Source organism: Grus americana, chromosome 2 (genome assembly GCF_028858705.1).
Source record: "Grus americana isolate bGruAme1 chromosome 2, bGruAme1.mat, whole genome shotgun sequence".
Classification (NCBI taxonomy): Eukaryota; Metazoa; Chordata; class Aves; order Gruiformes; family Gruidae; genus Grus; species Grus americana.
Window position 1 is genome coordinate 6,070,019 of NC_072853.1, and position 26,516 is coordinate 6,096,534.

General features: G+C 42.1%; 1 protein-coding gene across 4 annotated transcripts in view; it reads left to right on the top strand.

Annotated features, from left to right (window-relative positions):
- Positions 1-26,516, top strand: part of COL22A1 (collagen type XXII alpha 1 chain) — a 268,249-nt gene that overhangs the window by 193,151 nt on the left and 48,582 nt on the right. For 2 of the 4 annotated variants that reach the window (XR_008576049.1, XM_054818065.1), the window contains exons 39-52: positions 512-616; positions 1,133-1,177; positions 3,309-3,386; positions 6,494-6,529; positions 7,469-7,522; positions 16,462-16,506; positions 16,977-17,024; positions 18,901-19,014; positions 19,193-19,246; positions 21,398-21,451; positions 22,288-22,341; positions 23,860-23,913; positions 25,161-25,214; positions 26,033-26,086. Coding sequence is in view for 2 of the 4 variants with exons in the window: in XM_054818065.1 (XP_054674040.1) it covers positions 512-616; positions 1,133-1,177; positions 3,309-3,386; positions 6,494-6,529; positions 7,469-7,522; positions 16,462-16,506; positions 16,977-17,024; positions 18,901-19,014; positions 19,193-19,246; positions 21,398-21,451; positions 22,288-22,341; positions 23,860-23,913; positions 25,161-25,214; positions 26,033-26,086 (849 nt within the window). In the remaining 2 variants the exon portion in view is untranslated. Of the gene's footprint in view, positions 1-511; positions 617-1,132; positions 1,178-3,308; positions 3,387-6,493; positions 6,530-7,468; positions 7,523-16,461; positions 16,507-16,976; positions 17,025-18,900; positions 19,015-19,192; positions 19,247-21,397; positions 21,452-22,287; positions 22,342-23,859; positions 23,914-25,140; positions 25,215-26,032; positions 26,087-26,516 lie in introns of all 4 variants that reach the window. The other 2 variants (XR_008576050.1, XM_054818066.1) reach the window with 2 other exon arrangements.

Consider the following 26,516-nt stretch of genomic DNA (forward strand, 5'->3'; position numbering starts at 1 on the left):
TGCCTGCCTTACCGAACTGTTATGTCCCATCTCATAGCTAGGCAATGAGCTCTCTGAGGTCAGGGGTTTGTAATTTGCTCATACGTTGCACGGTGCCCAGCATGCTGGAGTCCTGATCTTTGTTTGCTGGGGTGGGAATGATTAATCAGAAACGTGGCCCTATGCATGCATATAGACGGAGTTTAAACGGGAGTTAATCCCAGCCTCTTCAGTCAAAAATCTTCCAGATTACTGAGATCTACCTCAGGGTCATGTGTGGACCAAGGGCTCTCTGACATAGCTGGTTCCCAAAACATTTTGAAGTCTCTTTTTACATTCCTTAAGGAAAATTACAAATGCCTCGAGACTACTGAAGGAAAAGGCTTCCTGTAAAAGAGGAATTCCTATGATGCCAAGAGAAATTCATATGAGAAAGCTAGAAAAAACACATATCTTTCAGTCCCAATGAAAGACCTGAGACAGAATGGTCTTCGGTATGCTACTAAGAGTTTTGCTGGATTGTCTTCTACAGGGTGATCCTGGAAAAGAAGGAGAAGTGGGTTTACCTGGGCCTGCTGGTGAGCCAGGGCCTGCTGGAGAGCCAGGTTTGCCTGGTAAGGGTAAAGATGGAGAACAGGTAGGTACTGCTGGCAAGCTGTGAGCTTGAGTAGTTCGGTGTGAGATAGACAAGCATGACTTCTGCAGAAGAACGCCGGATTTTTAGTAGCATTAAGCTGCGTTGTCACAAGTGCTTGCAGGCTGTCTACTTAAGACGTGAAAGACCTGGTTGTGCAAAATGCTGCAGATCACAGTGCTGCATCCAAAAAGGCAGTGAGAACTGAAGCTTTATTTCTGAATATTAAACTCCCTTCAGTGTGCCATGGTGGCCTTTGAAAGTGGAGACCTCTGCGTGGAGTAGCCATTGTCCCTGTGACTAGTAAAAAAATTATTAGGAAGTTCTCTAAAAGCATTTGATTCTAGCCAAGTTAGCAGATTATTTAATTTGCTTACATATTATCAGTAAAATATTGCCAGGACGGTGTGAGGCAAGGAGGGGGGTGGTGGGGATGCTTGCTGCCTTCACTGTCTCAAAGTCCAGGCTCCTGTTTGGCTTCATGGTGACTGTTTTCTGGTTTTGGCTCTGTCACTTTAGGGGCAAAGAGGCCCGCCAGGCTTGCCAGGACCCTTTGGACATAAGGTGAGCATGAGCTTTACTGTGGACTCTGCTTTTCTCCATTGCTGGAACTGGAGAAAGTTATGGTGAAAACATGATCTGTTTTTCTCTGGAAGATAGAGTTTGTGAAGCTTTCACTCAAAAATGCACCTTTGAGGCGGTTCCTTATTATTCCAATATGTCTGTAAATGTAAATATTAAGATATGAATTACCTGTATTCACTTTCCACATTTATATTTCCTTCCAGCATTATGTGAATTCAACACAGATTGAGGGCTAAATGCACACTTTTTCAGGGAAACGATGACTGGAGACCTTTAATCTGTATGGCTAGAGAGACACTGCGTAGCTAAAGTTTGACCTACTCTTGAGACCTCCTGTCAGCCCCTCAAAGAGCACTCCTCCATAGCACTCATTTCCCTCACCTCTCTCCAAGGAGGATGTGAATTATTTTCCAGTGGGACCAGATAGTCCTGGTTTGCCCTCCTGTATTGTAGTTAAGGCAAAGACTAGCTAGTTGGTTAAGTTAATGACACTAATTTCAGCTGAAAATAGTGTTTATTCCCTTGTTAAGTACACAGCAAATAGTGAAAGGAGTAAAATAGCAAACCCCTTTGCTTCCAGGAACATCTGGATTGTGCTTGACTCTTCAATCAGATATGTCAGAAATTTGGCTCTTTGAAATGACTGTGTCCTGATCTGGATTGGAAGAGGAATAGGATGTTGAAACAGATTTTATAAATGATATAAGTAGGAATATAGCAATATGAGGCTAGGTCTATCTAGGTCCTGTATTTTTTAAATAACCAAACTGCTATGAAATGTTTTCATTATGCTGCGTTCTGTATAAGTTCATTGTAGTCTGTTGTATATATCTTTGACAGTTCAGAACACACACACAATAATAGACTGAGAATTAATATAAAAGTCAGAAAAAAACACTAAAAGAAATCTCATGAAATATTCTATTTGATATCAACACAAGATGGCAAGAATATTAATTGTGCATGGGAAAATACTATTGAACTTTTTGTATTGAAATTATGTTCTTGAATAAAGTAACAGATAAGGGATCTACCGGAGTGTTTGAACTAATCAGAATGCATTTTCTCTCACAGTCCTTGCAGTATTGTTTCTTTGTAATATAAGATTAGCTTAAGAAGAAAGAAAGAAAGGGAGAAAAAATAGGAGATATTGCATACTGAATTTTGGGTGGGCAGAATCCATGGGTAACAATTTTTCTATCATGCTTCTACATAGCTGGGAAAAGTGTAATAATAAATAACATAAACAAGATTCATTGTTATAAGTCTACTGCCAATGTGAGACCAAATCTCACAACTGCAATACAATCCATAAAAATCTTATTTGATTTCTCCCTATAACAAGAGAACAGACATTAAATTTAAGTACTGCAGCTGAATTCTTTCTTAACCCTCTGTCTTCAATGCCCATTAAACAGTGTCAAGTAGTTGTCTGTGCTCTGCAGGTTTTACTATTGAAAATCCTGTTTTCTAGAAGGGAGGTCTCTCCTTTTGTAGTACAGTCCTCTAGAGAGAGTGTTAGAACTATTGAATTATTTTTTACAAAAAATTTTTACAAAAAAACCTATTCATACACTTCTGTGAGCAGGCCTATGTTGATAAAGGAAAGGAGAATGTTAAGATGTAATCGAACATCCCTAATTCTGTCTTCCCCAGGAAAATAATCTGTATTTGGCAGGTTAGCCATCTACCATAGAAACACAGAAGGAAAAGCACGTTACGGTGCTTAGTGTTTCACCAAGCCAAGGAGAGTGCCCAATACCCTGCAGGCAATTGCAAATGCTAGAAATTGGATACTATGCACTAAAATAAATTAAAATACTTGTAAAGGCTGTGTTCCCACTCAGTTATGTGATGTGGCGCACATTGACGTTATGTGAGGGCTTGCAGAGGTGGGCTGGGGCTCGTGTGAAGGAAGGGAAGAGTTTTTCTTGGCATGCCATGACAGTAACTCTGCCGTATCCCCGTGCTGCCACAACCTGATACCGTTCCTCTGTGGGCAGGATCAGGTCAGGACGTATCAGTGTTATGTCATGTCGTAAAACCTAATTGCATTTCAGCACATTTTCTCGACAGTGCTCCAAACCTTTAACTTCTTCCTTTCTTTCAGGGTGAGAGAGGACCTCCTGGCCTCCCAGGACAGCCAGGAGACAGAGGTGTGCCAGGAATCGGGCTGGCTGGACCCCCTGTAAGTAGTAGATCCTACTGCAACCCCTTACAAGGCAAAAACTTACCCATTGCCATCTGGGGAATGTGTTGGCTGTGCTCAGCTGTGCCCCAGAGCCTGTGGGACATTTCACCCTCTGAAGATGCAAACCACAAACTAGTCCAGGGGCTGCCATTCGTGGCTCAGTTGTCTCCACATCTGTTGTAAGAGCTCTTGATGAATTTGGTTTTAGTTGAAAGAGAAAGGCAGAGAAGTGCTGTAGGAGTGATTGATATCACTGGCTGTTACTCGTGACTTTTCTGCATCATCTTGACACATTGGCTGTGGATGCGAGTTGAGATCTGTGCTAAGCCAGCAGGACTCATCTGCTGGGGAGATGTAACCCTGCTGTCACGCCATTAGAAGGTATGAGTGTGACACACATGCCCACATCAGTGACGTAGTCAGCACTCTGATAGGGAAATACAAAATCAAATGACTGAAATTGCTGCGTTACAAGAGTGCCATCATCCACATCGTTTCCCACAAAGGTTTAGCTGCCCGTCATCCAGATCTACCTTCACCTCCTGCTGTCAGTGCTAAAGGTATACCCTTATCAGTACGCCATGAGGTGTATCTGGGGTTCTGCTCCATAAAGTTTGGATTTTCATATCACTGGGGTTCGATCATTCTAGTCCTCGGCATGTACAACCCTTCTTGAGATCGGGGGGATTTGGGAGTGCTCTGACTGTAGCCCTGCTCAGAGTCCTCCAGATATGCAGTGAATTTGTGAGGGAAATAAGTTTAGGAGGAAGCAAACTTTATTCCTAGCTGTAATTGCTAGAGGACATCTGAGACCTTGCCTTCTTTTGCCGTGATACTGTACCAATCACAGTCAATGTTTTCATGCTCTGGTTATCTAGATATAAATTTCCCAATTAGTACAGGAAATTACCTTGAAATGATAAGTCATATTGCTGTGTAATACTGGTTGACACATTGAGCTTTCTGAGGTGTATCCCCACTCAATATTTGCTTTTACCATGCTGAATACTATATGAGGTAAAGCAGACTGGGTCAGTCATGTTTTACACTGTGACTGTGTCATGGCCTTCATGGTCCTCGCAGGGTTACTGATGACTGAAGATTTGCTGGGTGTTATTTGTTATGATTTATCTAGGAACAGCGATGTTCTTGCATTTCTTAATGTTCAGTCATTAATATAAAAAATTAAAATGAAATTAGCACATGAGCATCTGGCTTGTTTGAAAGTCACTAGGCTATGGCTAGTTTTTAATTACTTATTTTTAGATTCAGTACAGGGGTAGATGAGTTCACTTCTGCATCCTGATGTACACCAGATGACAAAGTTATTCTTCGCTGGGGCTTTAGCATCCACATATCCATGAACACAAATGGCTAAGAACTTGACTCCAGGTGTAGACATCACTTGTCTCACACCAGAGGATTACTTTTTCCTGTGTCATCATTTGACCACTGTCAGGATGAGTAGCCACCGACATACCACACTATTCCTGATTGATTTGTTTTTATTTATTTAATCTGCTTCACTATATACTTTTTTTATTATCAACTATTATGATGCTTTTCTCTACTATATATTAATCGTAACCTCAGCTCCAGTGCAACGACTCTGGAATTTGAAAAGCACTGTATAACCTTGAATCCATCAGGCTTTCACAAAGGCTGAGTCCCACAGAAAAAATAGAATAAACTCAGTGGAGCTGCTTCAGTGCACATTACACACTGAATTAAAGGTGTCAGCCTATACCCTTTTCAGCGATGTGACAAAATCGTGTGTATAATACTTTCAGCTTCAGAACTGAGAGCCAGCAACTCTTTTTAATTGGAGTCTTCACCCTGTTTCATCCTGTTACTTTAACCTTTCTTGAGCTTTGCTCCCTGCATAAAAGGTAGACATAGATGAGGATTTTTTTAATTTTGTCTGCTAAAGTATTGAGTTAGTATTTACATAACACTGAGCCATAAACTGAGTATTAGCAGAACATGTTCTTCCCAACTGAACCATAAGCAGAAGAGGGGACTGCTTGGAGAAATGGGGTGAATTCACATGCTCGTGCTCAAATTGCCTAATGGACACGTGTACTGCATAAGTAGAAGGGCTGTGCCCTTGCTCTGCCTTGACCTGTGCATATTATTGTGGGTTCAGAATTATGTATTTAGCCTTTGCTTGAGCAGAGCATTAAGGCGTCTTGCATGGAGGACTGTATGAGGATTAGTGAATTAATGTGCCTAAAATAGAAACCAAAGGGAGAGGAGCCATAGAGTGAACCAATTTATTCAAACACAGCCCCAGAGATGTGAGGTCAAGCCTTGTTTTGGGTGTGTTTGGAATGCCAGATTGACTTGTCCCTGCTGGATATGTGTACCACATCACTTCTGTGTTCCTATAGAAGTGGATACCTTCTAGTGGCTCACTCAGTTGCACCTTTTTAAGTTGCATCCCCAAACAAATAGCATATGTAAGGCTGCTGAACTCCTTGCTTTGACCTCATTTAAAGAGCACACAGGTCCCATGGGATGCTTTTCCTTCTATTAGAGGTATCTGAATAAAGTGGTCTTCAGGACCTGCAGGGAATTGTCCTGTCCCAGCCCAATAGATACGAGGATGCTGTGGTTCTGTGTCCCCAAGTCCAACCAGCAGGGATGCTGTGTATTGCCATGGGCATGTGCAATGCACACACACATACACAGACGCGTGCGGCCACGCAGACCAATGGAGAGAATAATGCCTTTATCAACACTCACATAACCCTAACCAGCACTCTCAGAAACATGAGCAACTATGTCTTGATCCTGCTCCTCTTCTCCAGCTGGAGTTTGAAGGCCACTGTTGGAACATACACATGAAATATGGGTCTTTCCAGCAGGTGGTCTCCGACACCTACTCTGCCCAGTACCCAGGCCTCCGCGGAGGTACTCTGCAGAGGTATTCTGCATCCTGACACATCCTCAGACTTGTTCCTTTTCCTCACCCTTCCTCCTCCATTTTTTGTTATCTTGGTGCTTCAGGATCCGCCCTGATCAGCCAAGGGTGCGTGTGTGTGTGTGTGTGTTAATTTTAAGCTCTGCTAGTGTTGTGATTGTTGTGTCTTCTCTGTTTGCAGGGCCCTGTGGGACCCCCAGGAGACAAAGGGTCATTGGTACAGTATGTCTTTCTAACTACACCCAGATTTTATGGGGAGGGGACAATCACATTAATTGTGTTTCTACCAGTGATTTCATGAAAGCAGGCTTAATTGGTTTATTTTTGCCCAAGGATGGTAGGGTTACAGAGTGGCTGACCCTCCAACAGGGACTTCACTTGTGCATTACCAGCTACTTGTCTGCTATATTTGGTTGTGAGAAAAGGAGTTGATCAAGACTCTTGGCAGGGTGACAGCTTTCCCTTACCTATCAATACAACCCTACCAAGAAAGAATGAGTCACTTGTTTAACCCTTCATTCAAAAAAAAAGTATTTCAAGGCACATAATTCACGGCACACTGCTATGCCTTACGGCGAGGCCTCAAAGGTTTAAAGTAAACCATTTCAAAGCATTTTTCTCACTTAAGTCTTACAGAAAACTGTGCATTTTAGCATTCACCAAACACACCTAGGTCCTCAACATGCAGTTTTACAAGGTTGCAGTCCATTGGTGTGAAACACATAACTGTGTACTGTGGTCTCAGTATACACTGGCATGAATTTCCAGCACTACAGGCAGTCCTAGCCAGTGCGCTAGCTTGGCACTGAGGAGCTGGACCTTCTTTTTTCCTCTACAGTCCTGTGCCCACTCATATTTTCTCCCTCTTCATAAACTTACCTGCCTATAGAGTCATCGTTACCTTTCCAATAAAGGTATGTGAAACTTGACTTTAGTGATGCACGTGAAGTCCCTTGAGGCACAGAAATGACTGATACTGTGATAGCGGAATGTGAGATTTAATATTTTTTTTCTTAAACTCTCTCATAGTTGTTTAACTGCTAGTTACTTTTTTTTTCCCCAATAACTATTGGGTTGAGAATTTCTTCTCTTCAGCTAAGAAGCACCTGATAAGTACTGTTCACACAAGTGGGTTTGTCTGTTCTCTTGCTACCAGGGTCCCCGTGGTGTACCTGGTATCCCTGGACCACAGGGGCCTCCTGGCCAGGATGTAAGTAAAATAAAAGTGTAAGTGCTCAAGAAATTTGCCAATGCTTTCATTTAATTTCCTCAAAAATTGTGCTCATACTCAGCCACAGTCATTGAGCATTACTAAGGTGGTCCAAGGGAGATGATTCACAGAAGTGAAGCTCTTACAAGTTAAGATGTCAGAGGGAAAAACAATTAGGCTAAGAAGTGTTGTGGAGGACTTTACCACTGAACCATTTTAACATGATACTGGAGAAGGGACTTGGCAGCATCCACTGGTGAATGACCACACACTGTGGAGAAGGGTGATTGTTAAGCTGTCTAGGAACTTCTTAGAAGCTGCAGAAATAAGTAACCTATAATACTTCTATGAAAACAGGGCCACAGCTGTTAAAAAGCTCTTTGTGAGTTCATTTTGCTGCTACTGCTGTGCATGAGAGATGACATTTTAACCTCTTGGTGCGTTGTCCTCATTCCTGCCATCTCAGTGGGTGAGTCATGGAGCTGAGGGATAGAGAGAAGTGTGGCGGACTCCCAGCTGGAAAGCTGACCCCTCTTGCTGCCCAGCTTTGTCACAGTGTTGAATCAGAAAGAGGAGAGGGTTTTTTTCTCTGCTGGTCAGCCAGCTCTGTGATGTGGAAACCAGTCCTGGAGGAAAACCAGCAAGGGGGCTCTGAAGATTTTGAAAGGCTTGATCTTTGGATTTGTGCCTGTTGAGGGAACGCTGTGGGAGGGGGCAGTGGCCTTCTGAAACTCTCCTCCTCAGCACTGCTTTATGATGCTGTCATGTCTGAAATGGGTACCAGTTTTAATGAAACCCATGGCAAGCAATTTTCATCCCTGGTATAACTTTATTGATGTACATCAGCTGGCCTGAAGGGTGTACTTTCCAATGGGATGGATCTCCTTTCCTCCTGAAGTATTTGGAGAAGGTCTCGTTTTCTTCCCACCTACTTTGTCACCAGGCAAATTATTATGGCCAGGGTACTCTTCCGCAGCCCATGACAGTAGAAATCATTCTTTGCCTCCATCACCTTGTGTCCCTGAGCAGCCACAGATTCAGCATTGTGTCCTGCTGACTGCCCCTAGAGCTCCTCACCTTGTCTCAGATGTTTGAGATTTTTAACGTACAGGTTTTAAACAGGAGATATAATAGATGGGTTTATTACAACTATGTTGTGTGAGGAAAGTGTTAGAGCCAGCTTTTCTGAGTCTTTCTGGCTCTACTCAAATCAGCGTTGACTGGTCAGATCTTGGAGGGCCAATTCTACAGCCTTTACATCTTTCCTTTCCCCCACAAAAATTTACCCAAACAGAACCATTCTTTATGGTACTTATAAAACACATCCTCTATTACATTAACTGTTTTAATTGCACTCAATATGTCTTTCAGGAGCTCTCTGTATCCTGGTTGATCACCTATTAAGCAATTCTACCTGTGTTCCAGGAAGTGTAAATGCTACTACAGGGCACATTCTACTATTTCTTGGTATAACAGCAGGGATACCTATTTGACAAGATCATGCATTTGTGGTTTCTTGATCTCCACTTTCATTTATGACTAGTACAAAGGATTTTTTTTGTTCTGCTTTTGCACTCTTGTATATCAATGTAGTATTCCTGTATTCTTTGAAGCGTGCCCATTTTTGTACTCTGTTGTGTTTAAACAGTATGTCATCAGTTAGGAAAGCTCCAATTTGAATTGCTAATATGAATTTTCCGTGTAATTCCCAAACCATTCAGTGGCAATATCCTTAATGACTTGCCTCAATGTCTTGTCTTTTGCTGTGGCCTTTGCAAATGTATTCCAAGTTTTTTATGAGACTGAATAATTCTTTTAAATCACATTTACATACATTAGGCTATTCTCTCCATTATCTTTTCAGTTTCAGACTCATGAGGTGCTCTTGGAAGTGTATCTGCTATAAGTTGTTGTATTCCCTGAGACTGCTGAATCAGATTTACAGTTCTGTTTGGGGAGGTGGAAGAGTCAATACTTCTTCTGCAATATCTTTGTCCAGAGTTACCTCCCATAGGTGAATAGACTAGATTTTTTTTTTAGATAACTACATCCTAGCTTCTTTCAGGTGCCCTAGAAGCATGTGCCATATTTTTGCAATAGCACTGCTCAGGGTCACCTTTTGAAACACCTGTTGGCAACTTCATCAAATATCAAGAGTCCTCAGGACAGTGTCTTGCTTTATTAAAATTTTAGGTTTTGAAAATCCCTGTCCAGGTTTGTAGTACAGTTGTGCAAGTTTGGCTTTATTCTGTTATTCTTTGCAAAAGACTTGGTGTTTATTTCTATGAACTGCCCTCTAGAGTTCACTATTCCCGTAAATCCCTACAGATTATCTTCATAGAATCATAGAATGGTTTGGTTTAGAACGGCCTTAAAAGATCATCCAGTTCCAACCCCCCGGCCATGGGCAGGGACACCCTCCACTAGACCACGTTGCCCAAAGCCCCATCCAACCTGGCCTTGAACACTTCCAGGAATGGGGCATCTACAACCTCTCTGGGCAACCTGTTCCAGTGCCTCACCACCCTCACAGTCAAGAATTTCTTTCTAACATCTAATCTAAATCTACCCTCCTTCAGCTTGAACCCATTACCCCTTGTCCTGTCACTACACTCCCTGATAAACAGTCCCTCACCAGCTTTTCCTGTAGGCCCCTTCAGGTACTGGAAGGCTGCTATAAGGTCTCCCCGGAGCCTTCTCTTCTCCAGGCTGAACAACCCCAACTCTCTCAGCCTGTCTTCATAGGAGAGGTGCTCCAGCCCTCTCATCATCTTTGTGGCTCTATTTTCTGGGAAAAAGCTGGGACATGTTGTCTTTGTCCCATGTACATTATATTTTTGTCTTTAAATTTGCTGCTTTTTTTTCTGATTAGCTAAAGGTCCAATTCTTAAAGCCTGAAAAATGCTTTCTGTAGGCTTTTTTCGTGGTCTTTGTTTTCCCAGATAGTAGGTCTAATTTGCTCCATTACAGGACTGCTAGATATAGTGCCTACTTTAATGCCCGCAGTTACTTCAAATATAATGTGCATTTGCTTTTAGAAAAAAAAAAAAAAATCCAAATCACCTTTTAAGCTGGCAGTATTCCTCTATCGAATATTGCAAGAGCGTAGCCTTGAATACATTCTTTAGAGAAATTGCCCGGTCTCATATTCTTAAAGGTGCAAAAAATAATTCTACATTTTAAGTGATGTTGTATGCATGGCCACCTCCTCCAGCTGCACTGGACCAGGTCCCTCCTGCCAGGCCTCTGGTGCCCAGGACCCGGGGTCTCTGCCTTGGCTGAGGGATGCAGCTGCTGCTTTCCCATTTCAACCAGTAACAAAGCTGCGCATGAATCCCAGAGACACCAGACATGGACACACAGAGGACGCTGACATGGCTGATCACACAGACTGCCACAGACAACAGCACCTACATACCCAACTCACGTACAACACACATAGAGGCAGGTCCCCTCCTCCTCTTCGGCTGGCAGAGACAGAAGGTCACTTAGTGGTGGCACACACACGCACCACTCTCTAGGTTCACAAGCACACACATATTTGCAGATCCTTTGAGCATTGGCACAGCCCCTCCATCCCCCCAGCACCCCTGCCAGGATCCTGGACCCCTTTACCAGCCCCATGGGTCCCCTACTCGCTGGCTGGTCCAGCCTGGTGCTCACTGCAAACACACATGCATTTGTCCACTCGTCCTTTGTGCACTCCACACTCGTGGTTTGCCCTGGGTGTACCAGCACAGACACCCACTTCCAGCAAGATCAACCTGAACTTTGCAAGGGATAAAACTGTAAACCAAGGGGACCTCGGACTGGGAAGGTACAGGAATCGATAGAGCTGTGCAGATCCATGAGGGGATTTGCAGGGGAAGGGGGAGCACACCTGATACCTGGCCCAGACCCAAGGTCCTCTTACTCATCAGCTGGTCCAGCTTGAAGTTTGTTGGTGAATACACACGCACCTGCCATGCACACCAAGATACAGACCCTCACACCCCCCCAGCAGCCAGTGCCAGGCACACAGGTTGTGACCCACCGTCCTGCTTCCCCTGAACATCCCTTCATGGGTCTGCAGAGCTCTATCAGTTCCTGTACCCCTCCCCATCCTGGGTCCCCCTGGTTTACAATCTCATTCACTTACAAATTCCAGGTTGATCTTGCTGGAAGTGGTGCCAGTGGTTTCTTGATAGCCCATCAGTTAGTGGGAGCAGTGAGGTTTGTTTCTTGTCCAGTCTGTATCTTGGTATATTTTGTTTCTGGTTTCCTCCTTTTCCCTTAGTTTCCAAATCAGCAAGGTCCTCAATCAAATAACCCTGCTGGAATAAACATCCTCCCACTCCCCCATGCCCACATCAGTTAGCGTGACTGTCCAGGTTGGGTTCCCATCACTGCCTCCCTTATTATTTGTTGCTCAAGTTTCTGTCCCTGTATGTTCTTATTTATGGCTTCCTCCTTATTTTCCCTTGTTGTATTGAAAATGGTCCTTGACCAGATACCCCTAAAGGAGCAGACACTCTCTGGCCAAAGACCCTTACACTGAGCATTTTTCGGGAAGCATCCACTCTCCTCTGGCTGTCTGCTGGGAGCTAAAATGTTTCTGTTCAACATATCTACTTAGTTCCCTTAGATTAAAAAACAATCTGAATGAGACATTGTCTTGTCCCACTATTAGCAGTGAGGGCACCCATTTAATAGGCTCTTTCTGTATTTTGATTATGATCATTTTAATTAACATAAACATTGAATTAATCACTTTTTAATTATGTTAATTATTTCTGATAACTAAGTTCTAGTATTACCGTGAAGTTAATCTTCCCCTGCATTTATTTTCTTAATTACAAAAACTTTGTGGATGCATACATTACTGCCGTCGGAACTGAAAAGCAGAGTTTTTTGTTCTGGGGTTGGTTTTCCCATACAGTTAGAAGGACAGTTCCAAGAAGCCTTTGTGTTGGCTTTAAGGTACATACACCGCAAACCAGAATACACTTACTAAATCTCCTATTGGCTTTTTATTCCTGGGACTTATAACCTATTTAAGCTACTGCATTTTAAGTTTAATTTTCAGTCTTGTAGTAGAACTACACCACCATAATCCTGTGTGACAGGCTTCCTTGTACACTTTCTTCTATTTTCACATACATCACTCACCTGAGCATCATTTTTCAGCGTGTCATCTGCACAGCTTCCATCAGTTCCCTGTTTAGAGACCATTCCTGTGTGTCAGATTTTGCAGACCGACTGAGTACTCTGAATCCTGTGCATCATACCTCCTCATTGCTGATATCTTTTTCCTGTACTGGTATGCTGTGCCACTCATTGGATATTCTGTTTTGTGCCAGCTACTGTTGGCTGCAAACTCCTGACAGTGTTCAGAATTAATGAGCTTCCCAACACTGGTTGTTATTGGGGTCTGTGCATGTTCCCACATCACATTAGCAGTGTTTCTTTTCATTGCCGTGCAGGTTTTTGGGCAGACCCTTTTTTATTAGTATTATTTTTTTTCTGACTTTCTCTTTTCCAGTTTCCTCAGCTTGTCAGAGGCAGTTATACCCTCCATGCCTTCCTTCTAGCATTTTCTGAGCAATGTTTGCAGCTTGGCCCTTGCTGTCAGCCTTTTCTAACTGGAGACCTCTACAGTCCGGCAATCCCTCCTCTACTTTGGACTCTGTTTCCAGTTGCCTGTTCTCTGATAACGCAACATGTTGAAGTGCCATCATCCTACAGCTGCTTTGTTCATTTCAGCTCAGACAAGCATTCTTCAAAGGACATGTTCTCTTTTTGCAGTCTTGTACCTTTCAACTGTTTGACTTTTCCTGGGGATGCAGTGGTTTTCAGATTTGTCAACCATGGCACATAGCTTAATTTCTTATGCTGGCTTATTTGCACCCTGTTTAAGACACTGCCAGCTCCACATCATACAGCGTTCAAGAGCACAGGTCCATCCCTTTTCGTCTCAAGGCAATCTGATACCATGTGGCTATCACAGCCATGCTTAAATATTTCCCAGGATTTCAGTTTTAGTCACTCTCTTATGTGTCTTTTCTCATAACTAAGCAGTCTTTTTCTATATTCTTCTTTTAATAAATCATGTTTAAATGCTCAAATTCCACCGCTAGTACCACGTCATGTTTCAGATCCCTCAGCAAAAGGCTGTCAGCAAGCCCTATGGTAAAAACTTTATTTACAGCTATGTTAATAGTCAGCATGAAAGACATTTCTGAATTGTCTTGTCTTTGTTGCTTTCTGATCCAGGATGATTCTCATGGCTCAAGTCTTTGCTTTGCATCACACTCCTTAAAGCAAGTGTTGTGTGAGTCTTCCTGAATGTTGTGGTTTAACCCCAGCGGGTAACTAAGCATCATGCAGCCGCTCACTCACCCCTCTCCCTGCCAAGGGGATGGGGAGGAGAATGGAAAAAAACCTCTTGGTTTGAAGTAAAGACAGTTTAATAGGATAATAAAGGAAGAGAATAACAGTAATAATAACAACAGTACTACTACTAATAAATTATTATTATTATTAATAATACAAGTGATGCACAAATACAATTGCTCACCACATGCAGAAAAAGACAAAACCTGATGCCCAGTCTGTTTCTGAGCAGTGATCCCACCTCCCAGCTAGCTTCCCCAGTTATACCCAGAGCATGACGTTCCATGGCAGGGAATATCCCTTGGGCCAGCCTGGGTCAGCTGTCCTGGCTCTGCTCTCCCAGCTCCTTGTGCACCTGGCAGGGTGTGGGAAGCTGAAAAGTCCTTGGCTTAGTGTAGACACTACAGCTACCTCACAACAACTGAAACCATCAGTGTGTTATCAACGTCATTCTCATAGTAAATCCAAAACACAGCACTATACCAGCTGCTAGAAAGACAATTAATTCTATCATCTCAGCTGAAACCAGGACACTGAACAAAGTAGATATGGAAATACAAGATCTGTAATTTTTAATTAGGCAGCCATCTTCCCACTTGCAGAAGTGGTTAGGAACCACAGTGGAGAGGATGCCAAAAGCATGATGTGATGATAAGCATCTGTGAAAGAGAAGAGACTTTGGGAACATCGCACAATCTTCTAACAACAACCACATTGCTGTTCTGTGGAAGAAACAAAACTATAAACAATTACAATGTTTCCTTTTATTTACTGAATTCCCCAGAAGGACATGTGTGGGGAATTATGAGCTAAGAATCTCCTTCACACCTTGTCTTCTCTTGGTTCTCGCCTGCAGAAGGTTTAGTTCCTTGGGACTCAAGCTTTCATCCATGGACTTCAGTAATACTTCGTTTCCACTTTAGCTCCACTTCAGTTTGTGTTTAATACTCACCTCTTAGAAAGTCAAGGCAATTGAAGGGTTGTTGTTCACCCAGAAGTGTTTAATGTTGACATAGAAAAAGAACAACCAGTATATTCTCCCATTTTCTCTCTCCTCTAGCAAGAAGTACGGAATTAAAGTTATAAGTGAGATACAAGGATGAAATTCGAGTTTGCTCTATAGCTATAACCATGGCGTAGCAGGGTATCACAACTTTGCCTGTGTGCACACTGTAGTCATTAATCCCCAGGTAGCCAAGTAACTCCCCATCTGGCTGTTTTCATAAATAATACAGTGAACTGACTGGAGACAATGGACCAACCTGAGACAAGGTGATTGACAGAACACCTAGTCCCATTCCTGACAAAGCGTTTGACCAATTTTTTAAAGGAACTTTTCCAGGTGGAAATTTTGGATAGTCTCAGAGAGTCCCCCAGGTAGCCCCTGCTGAGCCTAGACTGATTGAAAGCCATTACTTATATCTTCAGTGTGTTAACGTCCTGGGTGGGCAATCTGGCACCATCCCAGAGACCTCTCCAGGTGGGTCCAGCTGCAGAATCAACCAAACTAAACGCAAATAAGATGCTTTTAAATGGTCAGTAGAAACTGTTCCTGCAGATGCAAAAATGGTCATGTATGACAGCCTTTTGTATGTGGTTAAGATAGTTAGAAGATATTTTGTATGTTCTTTAAGGTACTCAATGTGCCTAGAACAGGCACATCTGAGTGATGACACAGAGTGACAGGCCAGCTGGATACAGGAATTTAGCAGAGAATGGTTTGGGGAAATCTGACCCGGTCCAACTTAAAACACCACCGCAAAGATCCTTGCAATGCAGATTTCTGTCGCCATCTGGACAGTGACCACCTGTCCTGTTCAAAAGATTTGGTTTCCTATGTGAGCATCACTTTATGCAAAGATTAAAATATAATCTTTAGTTTTGTTTTGTTTTGTTTGGTTTTATTTTGTTTTGGTTGTTGATTTTTTTTTTTGTGGAATTTTTTTTAACAAACTAATGACTTGCTAATGACAGGCAAGAGATGCCTATTGGTGGCAAGGATCCCTTTTCCAAACCATGACTTCCTGGACCTTAAATTCTAAGGATGCTGCTAATTTCTATGCCTTCATTTCACGAAAACCGATACCAATACACCCCCACAAGCAAACAAACAAACAAACAGACTCATTGCTATTTCCAGTGCAAGGAACCTGTTTCCAAGGCTTGTGCAAAGCAAGGTCTTGATTTTGCATGTTACAGGTGTCTTCAGGGATTTAAAGCTTCATCCTTCACACTGTTGCAGGTCAGTGTTTCCTGTGACCAGAAGACAAGCTAAAGCAATTTCAGTCTTTGTGTGACTCAAATGACTTTAACAAGGTCACATGGTAGATAAGTGAGGTTTAGGAGGGATACAGACAACGTGATTAAGAGATGGCAAAAAATCGAGAGGGACAACTTTTAAAGTTGCAGATATTTAAAGTTTACTGTTTGCCACATACCAGGAGCAGTACTGTTCAGTGGCAAGAAGTAGAAATGTGTGCTAGTCCAGAGCAGTCAACAGAGTGTGGGAGCAACCAGGGCGTTATTATATGATAATTTCACATTTTTTTCTTTCTCTTGATCTGCAGGGTCTACCTGGAAATCCAGGAGAAAGGGGACCTCCTGGAAAACCAGTATGTAACTTCACTTCTGTATTACATCTTCCTTTTAACTCAATTTCCACCAGTACACCTTACCTCAGAAGTGCAGTTCAGTGCATTTCCACTCTTCCCAGCAAAGCAACTGGAAAAGCACTAAGAACCATTAAGTAGTTATGATAAAAATATCTGTGTTTTCTTTGGAACAGTATGAAAATAAATGGATATCCTACATGCAAATAAAAGCCAAAATTGTAAAGGCAATTTCTTGGCACCACTATGCCGTACCCTCGGCAAGAACTACATTTCCTATATATGAAGAGTTCAGCTTATCTCAGATGTGATGAAGTGCATCGATAACGTAGGGCAGCAAGTATGTGTTTGGCCCAGTGAGTCCTGGGCAGGGCAAGGGAAACCAATGAGAGTCCATAAGCATGTTCAGAGAAATTTCATATACCTTGATGTCTTTTAAAATTGCCTGAGATAATGAATTTCTCATTCCACAGGGTTCCTCACCCCTACTGTCTCCAGAGGACATAAATCTCTTAGTAAAGGTAATCAGCCTTTGAGGATGGAGGGAGTTTATCTGTATGTTTGACTAACACCCTGTGATGGGAAAGTATATGAGCTACAAGTGCAAAAGGTCCCTTTAAACATTCTGTCAGAGCTTGGTTGGGACACTAGAGCACATGCTGGAGAGCAAAATCCAATGCCTTTTGACCATCCTCCAGCAGTGACATGACCTGCAAAGATCTTAATAACATGGTGTATCTTACAAAAGCTCTGATACTTTTTCAGCTCTTTGAGGCACGTGTTCCCAAGGAGAAATAAAAATTGTCAAGTTGTATTACCTAAATCAGAAAATGGTAACCATTTTAATAAAATGCCTGATTTTTCATGTATACCTTCAACAGTGACTGGAGTAGGTTTGAACTCTGAGTGCAAAGTAATTTTGCATAGTGCCTCTAAAAGGATGCAGGTAATTAACCCCAGATGCACCCATGTTTCAACAGTGATGATCTGTCTGTCTGCTTCTGCTCTCCATGTAGAGAGCTGTCTGGGAAATGGGTCAGTATTTGATAGGTGTTGACTGCAAAATCTTTACAGATTTACATGGTCTGAGTTGGGAGATTTTTAAGCAGTCTTGGGACATGGCAAGAAATCTTTTCTTATTGATTAAAGGAAACTACAAAATTACCTTTCTTTACCAACCTCATTAACACAAGGACTTTTTTAAGTTGCTACTGTGAAATGCCTTTGTTGAAGAGCTATCTTTCTTAAGGATCCAAGTATTTTTCCAGAGAGCTCACTGTGTGGTTTTGTTTTGGATTTCTGGTCAGGACAATAGCAAGGGACTGATTCTTGGTTACAGGATGTCATTTTAATGTTCCTTTGTTTTCTTCCTTTGATTAAGTTATGGTTAAACACACTCATACACCTTGCATATTCTTTCTTTTTGGTACTTTTTTGCTCCACGCTTGCTACAGCTCTGTATAAAGCAGCACCTTGAGATCCCAGATGAAATTAGGGCTCTGGGTGTCTCTCAAGCACTTATATTGTAGGTAGATAAATATGCATGAAGGTTCTGAGGCTTAGAAAGTCAATTTACCCCACAGTTTTGAATATGATCATTGACAGAGTTGGGTGTTGGAGCAAGGTCTCCTAACTCTTGGCCTGATGATCTGTCTGTTGGGCTACACTGTCTCTTATAGTCAGGATTCATTCCTGTTCTGCTGAAAGGAGTCTGCCTTTGAAATGGAAATATAATCCCCATGGTACTTCATTTTCCGAGGATAGTAGAAATGTAAGACTACTGAGATGATGCTTCAAAGAGTGTTTGAAGGACGGGTGTGGTAATTCTCCATGACAGTATTTGGCCAGGACACTGTGACATTCACTCGGTCTTCACAAACTCCATTGGATGAGTTCTCCTTGGTCATGCTAGCTGCCAAATACAGTTCCCCTTGAAGAGCACCCTTTCTGATATTGTGCTGCAGCTGGGTTTTCGCTACCAATCTGCCCTCTGAACAGTAACCCAGCTCTTTCAGACTGGTGCAGACACAGTTTTCTAGTAGTCTTGTAGCATCAAAACAAGGTTGTTGGTAGCCTTGCTTTGCGGCTGTCTGACCTCCCCATTGGGAAGAGCTTTTCCTCGTTTTCTTGATCCTGCATGATCAGTTAGGACCTCTCCAACTAGAACTGATACGAAGCTCCCCATTGGAGCCTGCGTGAGCTCAGCTGCTGACCCTTGCTCTGCACCACGCTTCCCTCATTTCAGTTCTGTGAAGCAAAGTAACCCAGTTCCTCCCCAGCATGGTCAAATTGCAAAGGCCTACGCGTTCTACTAGCACTACACTGCTGCATTTACATTGGGTGTCTGCTAGGTGCCTTTAGTCTACTGCTAATTTATTTCTCCACGTTCTCTCCTAGGACGTGTGCACTGAATGCCCTCCTGGCCCACCAGGACTGCCAGGCATCCCAGGTTTCAAAGGCGATAAAGGTCTTCGAGGACCACCAGGTAGAGATGGCCAGGATGGGAAAATGGTAAGAGAGCTGGCGAAGTGACTGTGCCTTGGATGTGGTGTAACCTTGGTTTTCTTATAATGTTTTTAGATGGTTGATTTTAATTTTTTTTCATCAACAACCTACTGATTATTTTTTTAGATGTCTGTGGAGTCAATGGACTAAACTAGTGTTTACCTCTATCTCTTCTGCATTGCAGGGGAGTGCTGGTCCCAGAGGTCCTGCAGGCCCACCTGGACTGGATGGCCCAAAGGTTGGTTGGTTTTCTTCAGCTGTCAAATGAAAACTTATTTGTAACTAGTTAGTACACTGGCTGAAGTAGGATCTTGGTGGCATCCAGGGGTAGGACTGGCCTGTTGGGAGGGCCCTGTCCTGGAATGCCACATGCATGCGGAACTGCACAGCTCCCCACATGAACACTGTCTCACTTAAACAGTGTTTTCTACTATCCCTTTGCACGTGCACATGAGTGCACACACACACAAACACAAAAGGCCTGATTCTTGATGTTGAATTTCGTTACACTGGTGTTTTGATGGCAGATGAGGACTTGAGATTGTTTCAGTCCAAATCAGGTGAGGAAGAAATTAAAGCCTCAGCAACAGCCACCCTGCATGTTCCTCTCCTCTTTGAATCCCATATGCTTGAATCACTTAAATTAAGGATGATGCAATGGGCTGCTGGGCTCCATATACACTATCTGCCACAGTGGTTTTATCCACAGAGTCTGAATGTTTTCTGAAACACGCTATAGGAAGAACTCCTTGTTTCAGCTGTATGCTTCTTCCTAACAGTCTAGGGACATAGGCCAAAACAGAACTTCCAATGTCTGAAGGATTCCAATAATGTCACATTTCAAGCATTTCCCATTAAGAGATCTGTCATCAGTCTGCTCACAATGCCAGTGCCTGGTCACAATCAAAACCTTTACAACAGCCTAATGTGAAATAAATCAAAACAAATCAATGGAGGGAGAGATAAGTTAGTTTCATGATGGACCACAATTTCCTCCAGACTTCCTTGCATTACTGACCTACTGGCTAAAACAGCTTCTGCTATATTAACATCTTTGTATTTGCACTTATTAGAGTGTAAGACAACCTAAAAGAGATTAATGAATTAATTTTATATCTTGCAATGTGGTGGGAAGAGTAGTAAAGTCTCGAAAGTAAATATAGGGTTGATCAAAATGAAGGTATGTTCCAGGATAAAATTTGCAAAAGAATTAATAACCCATAAAGACAACAACTGGCAGAAACGCCAAGCAGTCTGAGACATAACACGTCTGCTGCTTTCTTATATGCTATGAGAAAGAAGAGATTTGGGTGGCAAGATTGAATGTTTAGGAGAAGTAACAGGATCAGTTTTAAACTGCACACATGCATGAAATAAAATCAAGTAATTGATAAATAGTCTAACTTGTATTCAGTAAAAAGGCAGATTCACAGAGTTTACATATGTTAAAAGAAAATATTGTAAGACCCCTAAGAAGGTGCAAACACAAAGTCTTTGTGACTCCTTTCTAAATACATTAGGAGGATCATCGCAGTGAAAGACCCAAAGAGCTCTGTGCTTTTGGAGATGTAGTATATTGTCCTTACCAACACTGTCCAAACTACTGTTAGGCCCCATTCTGAAATAGAGCAGTAGAACTGCAGATCTTGCTCATGAGCAGCTTCATGCTTTCTGGCAATATGAATTAGGCCTCTTTGAATTAATAAATATCAGCCCTTCCTCCCCACTTGTCTCAGAGCTCTCACGTAGTAAGCCAGAGTATTATTTCCATGGCCAGCAATTCATTAGTGTTCTGTGCATTGTTCATAATTTGTTCCCCACCACCTCAGTATTTTTCACTGTGTGAGATTCATCTTACCCTACTTTAAGCACTGATAATTCAGACATCTACATTTGAGTTAGCTGCTTCTGTTCTGTTGTCACTAGGACAGAAAGAGAGAAAGAGGGGAGCACTTTCTGTGTATGAATTTTCTGACTGCACCTTAGAAATGCCATTTTTATTGCTGCTGTCCCTGAAGGGAGAGGAGATTACTAGCTCATACTGTGGACGCCTTTGTTGGGCCAGATGATGACTTACCAACATCTGATTTAGTGAAGCTCCAAGCAACCTATCTACTTTCTAAGGAGATGGAAGTTCTATTCATGTCCATGAGACTGCAACATAAAAAAAGGGCTATGCTATGGTCAAAGGCCATTCTTCACATATATTCCTGGCTCCAACATTGATAGTGAAAGTCTAGGGAAGAATTTAAGAGGAGAGCAAGTAGGACTCAGTCCTTATTTATGTGTTTTATGCTCAAATGTCCAAGTGCTTTATGAAATAGGTAAAAAAGCTGATACCATACTGAATCTAAGTGACTTTTAATGTTGTTTTTTTTTTCATTATTAGGGTGCCAAAGGAGACCGTGGTATGACTGGGGATGCAGGAGAAAAAGGTGAACAGGTAAAAAAAGAGTGTGGTTTCCAACAGTGCCATCACTGTGATTGTTCCTTCATCAATAACTTCTGTGGTGTCAGTAGAGGAATACGTTTCTCAGAGGCAGAGGATAAAGATGGGAGCTATTCATCACTGATAAACCTCAAATGGGCTATGCTGAAGAGTGGAACTATAGCAGTCCTCCACAGGCTTCCATCCCCATCTCTGACAGAATCCTTCCCATATGATCTGTTTCCTCACCTCTAGGTTGGATGCATTCAATTCTTTACATTAGCCAGTCTTTAGTCATTTCCCCAGATAATGCCAAAGTGAGATCCAGGAAGTCAGACATCTTTGGGTTGAAAAAGCCAGTGTTTGTCGTAGAAGATGACAGTAAGGATGACCTCTTTTAGGAGGAACTGAGATGCCACAGGAAAGAGGAGAATGGTCTAAATTAGAGCAGATTTTCATAGTTAATTTTGCCAAGGGCTGAGTCAATAGTTGAAAGTCAAAATCAGCACCTTTACAATTGGATTTGCAGGATATTTTAAACAGGTTTGGTTTCCTGCCTGGTCTCCTGCCTTGTACAATTCCACAATATCTGTTCTCATCTCCCATTAGTATAGACTAAAATACACATTAGAAAAAGTACACCTTAAATCCAACTATGTTTATTTCTGAAGTGCATGCTTTGAAAACCAAGGTTTTGCTTTAAAAAGCCATGGTTCCTTACTTCCTTATAACCAGCTCTCTTTGTACTGTCTCATTTTGATGTTATCTCACAATGTTCAATCGCCAGTTAACTTTTATACAACTAGAGATGTGAATAATGCATAAAGTCAGTCTCTCTTTTCATTCTGCAGGGCCACCCTGGAATGCCCGGCTTCTCAGGGGCTCCTGGAAACCCTGGTCCGCCTGTAAGTTCCTCTGTTGCAAAGATGGTCCTGTATTTTCCTTACTAATAAAGATTGTTGCAAGCTCCATATGGAAGAAAGGACCATTCCCACCTGTCTGCATTGCATTTGCATTTTCCAGCAGGTTCCTAATGGTCCCCTGAGTGTCATAGAGTTCCCCACTCATGATAATTGCTATTTAATATGTTGGCCACTTTTCACTGATTGCTTCAACTCACTCTGTAAATTGATGCTAAGCTTCAGTTGCTCTCTTTATACAAGGCAATGATCATGAAAACTCTTCCACAGAGACCACTTAGTAGTATGTGTATAGGTGTTTTCTTATATGTGGAACAAGTTGTCAGTCTAGAACCAGCAGATATAACACTACTTTAGTTCTCAATTTTACACAGTGGTATGAGACGGGATTTTCTCCAATTTTGATACCCTGTGGGTTACTTTTGAATTAAAAGGCCTTTTACATGTGTCCCTCTCCATCACAGCCCTTCTCGTTCCTAGTCTACTCTTTCTGCAAATACAGTTATGCTTCTTTGTGTTTAAAAAGGGGTCACAGTGCAGAAGCAGGGCTGAAATAACTTGGCTCTCCTTGTGGTATCAGCACTTATACCCTCCAAGAGTTGGGACTTTTCCTGAGCAAAGGGCTTTTCTTTCCAAACCGCCTTTCTTTGCTCACAGTAATCACCGCTCATATTGCCGCTTACGGTGCAGTTTGGCTCTGCTATGCTGGGGGTGTGCAGCCTTCATCTGTTCTGGGGATCAGCACAGTCTTTTCAAAGCTGAATTTACATTGAACTGACTAAATGACAGGATGTACCAGAAAAGAGGATTAGATTAAAATTCTGTGTTCAGATGGTAGCTGTGCCTAAAGGATATTGAATGCTTTGCCACTGGGCCCACATGTAGACCTGTTTCGTGGGTCATTTGTGCTCCTGTGAGCATTATTTTAGGAGAAGACAATAATACACATTTACTGTGTCTGTATTAACCTCATACTGCCACAGCCATAGGGTTGTTCCAGTAGGATTAAAACTGTCCTGTGAGACCCTCTGAACAGACTCACAGCCAAAGGAAATGTGCAAAGTAAAACTGAGCCTGTCAAAGCAGAGCAAAATGTGATGGTCCTCTAGATATCTTTTCTCTTCAACTTTTCCTGACTTTTTCCTCTGTCTGCATTAACTTGTGGCTCAAGGAGTTTGCCGGCCACAAACTGTGTTTCAAACTGCTCCCATAATTTCTGTTCTTCAGAGTTATTTTTGTCACAAGATTGGCTTTTTCCTGTTTGTCCCCTATTTTCAGAAGGAAGGGCCAGGACCACATTCAATATCTGACTATTTCTGACTTTGGAGACTGATTGAATGCAGAGGTGGCACTGCTTTTCTGTGATGAATGAAGAAGTGATGGAATGAATACTGAACTGAGTGACCGAAGAAAACTTCAGTGTTGCCAGCTGTGGTAGGGACTGTGTTGACAAATGTACAAAATGCTTTAATCACTCACGTTGTTTCTGCTTTATTTGTTTAGGGACCAGATGGAGCACCAGGACCAATAGGACCAGCAGGAAACCCAGGAGACATAGTAAGCTCTAAGCTGTGTGTTTCACCACCAGGTTCACCTATATTTAGCTCTGTGAAGTAACACTGAGCTGGTACCCTTGTAATGTCCTTTGAAAGCTCCTCAAATGATTCAGCCTGAATCAACTCTACACCTGCAAGTAGGACCTCCACAAATAACCACAGATTACTCTGTTCTTGCAGTTTTGTTTACTCACCAAAAGAAACTCCAAATTAGCCAGAGCATAATCCAGTCCCTGGGACCTCAAAGGAGGTTCTTGTACCTCTTGTCTGTCTGTCCTTGCTATTAACATCTCTTAGCCTCTATAACAGGATGACTAAATCTGTTAGGATGCTTCATGACCCAGGCTAACACCTGAACTGTGCATGGGGATTGTCAAAATAAAACCAGCAACCTGTTGAAGGATGTCACAACACAGACTGCTCGGATGCCAGGACCTGAGACCACTGAAAATACTAGTACAGATGTAACCTTCCAGAAGTCCACCAAGAATTTTGCTACTGCTGTTTCATTTGAAAGGTGTTCTGATGCTACTTTATGGTAATACATCAGAAAATCCTGGGAGAGACAGATAATCTGATTGATGCTAACTTCAGGCTGAAAAGGAAAAACTGAACTTTCCCTGAGTAATGCATGCTGTTGAGCTGGAACAGTTTAAGACAGATCTATTTGAACCTGAACTTCATCATAAGTGAACAGTGATGGTCCTTCTGATGGCTCTTATGAAATCAGTAAGCATGCTCAGCAGAGAGACCAGAGACTACATGGACAGGCTGGCTGAAATTCCCTTTCAAATGGATGATCAAGGTTGAGACACTGTGAAAGACCTGGGATGCTATCGTCCAGTCCTGTAGAGTAAGGGAATTTCTTAGGACTGTCAGCAAGGCACTTCTTATAACTACACATTTGATAGGTATAAAATACAGATCTTCTGCTTCCTGGCTGGACACCTCATGCAGGAAGTTAAGACTAAATACTAGAAATAATTAAACTTCCAAAAAAAATTACCAATGATTTCAGTGGTTTCTCCAGCTGTAACAAAACTAATATTGGATGCTTTATCTGAAAAGAAAGTCTTCCAGTTTAAACTAGAAGGAATTCAAGGAAACCTTGTACACTGTGTGACATGGGCTACAAGACCAGCTTCTCACAGTTGTCCTTTGTCAAACTCTACGTTTGATAAATCTTCATCTGCTAGAAGCATCTGAGGAGCTTGTCTGACCCACACAGTGTGTCTGCTTTCTTTCCAGGGTAAAGATGGCCCTCCAGGTCCACAGGGCCCACCAGGGTTGCCTGGACTTCCAGTAAGTGCAGTTCAGCTCCTTCTAATTCAATACATTAAACTGTTCATAAACACATAGGTGTGTAAAACAAAGAGATGACTTTTTTGGGGTACTTTGAAACCTATGCATGATCTGTAATGGTATCCATCATGTTGATGCTATGTCCTTGGACCAGGACAGTGTGAATGCTGTATTTGATCACTTTAAAGCTAAGTGTTATTTACCAATGTGAATCAGGTCTGTTCCTTATCTGCCTCCTCATTGGAAGAAATACTCTTACAAAGAGCACAAAAATCAACTAATAGCTCCAGTGTAAGGGCACCAAAATTCATAGACTGGAATACTGTCTTTATCTGAATTCGCAGTCAAAATAATTCCTTTGCACTTACTCAACTTCAAGTGCATCTTGAACATAGATTCTTCTCTTCTGGAAAATGTATTAGGACAACATTTTGGATTTTTTGTAATCTGTCACAGGGATAGGGCCAGAGCTATTTTTAGTGTAAAGTAGCCAAGCTGAATGAAGGTAATGGCATTATAATGATTTATAACAGCTGTTTTTAGAATCCAAGATTGTTGGAGTGTTCGCCTTGCTGAAAAGGAGGAAACCCCTTAGACTTGATGTACTGTAAAGGGAAACTGTTTATGCTGTTACAGTGGTGTGGCAAGGAGAGGTTTATGGCTGAGCTATAGAAATAGGGTAGTTTTTGGAGGGTTAGGCAAACTTAAGTATGCTATGATGAAGCAGAGTTGTCACTGTGAAACTCACACTGACAAAACCCACACCAATCTTTCCTATCGACGCCTTCCTTATACCCTGTTTTGCATGTCATTTACAGGGCATTGCTGGGAATGATGGCAAAGATGGCAAGCCAGGATCCCTTGGGGAACCGGTAATGTAATTTAAAACTTTATCGCTCAGGCAGTCAGAGCCTACATCCAGTTATTGCTTTTGGAGCTCCCTATCTAAGAACTCCTTAAGGGGGGCAGGGAGCCTGTTTGCACGTCTTTTTTAACATCAGAAGGACTATATTGTCTTGAGCAATTTATAAGAGTCACACACTAGCAATCTTGAAAAGAAACTGGGTTCTTTTACTTTTACAGCTACTATAAATACACTAAAACTTAGTGATTCCACTTTTACAGCTACCGTAAATATTGCAGAGAAAGAAGGTTGTCTTGTAACATTAAACCTAGTGATCCATTTTTTAGGTAGAAGATTATGGGGCATAAAAAGTTTAGAGGAGATGTCTGTAAAGAAACCTTTTCTGGATTGCTTTGTGACAGTTCTGTTGTCCAGGATTAGAGGTTTTATATTTTATT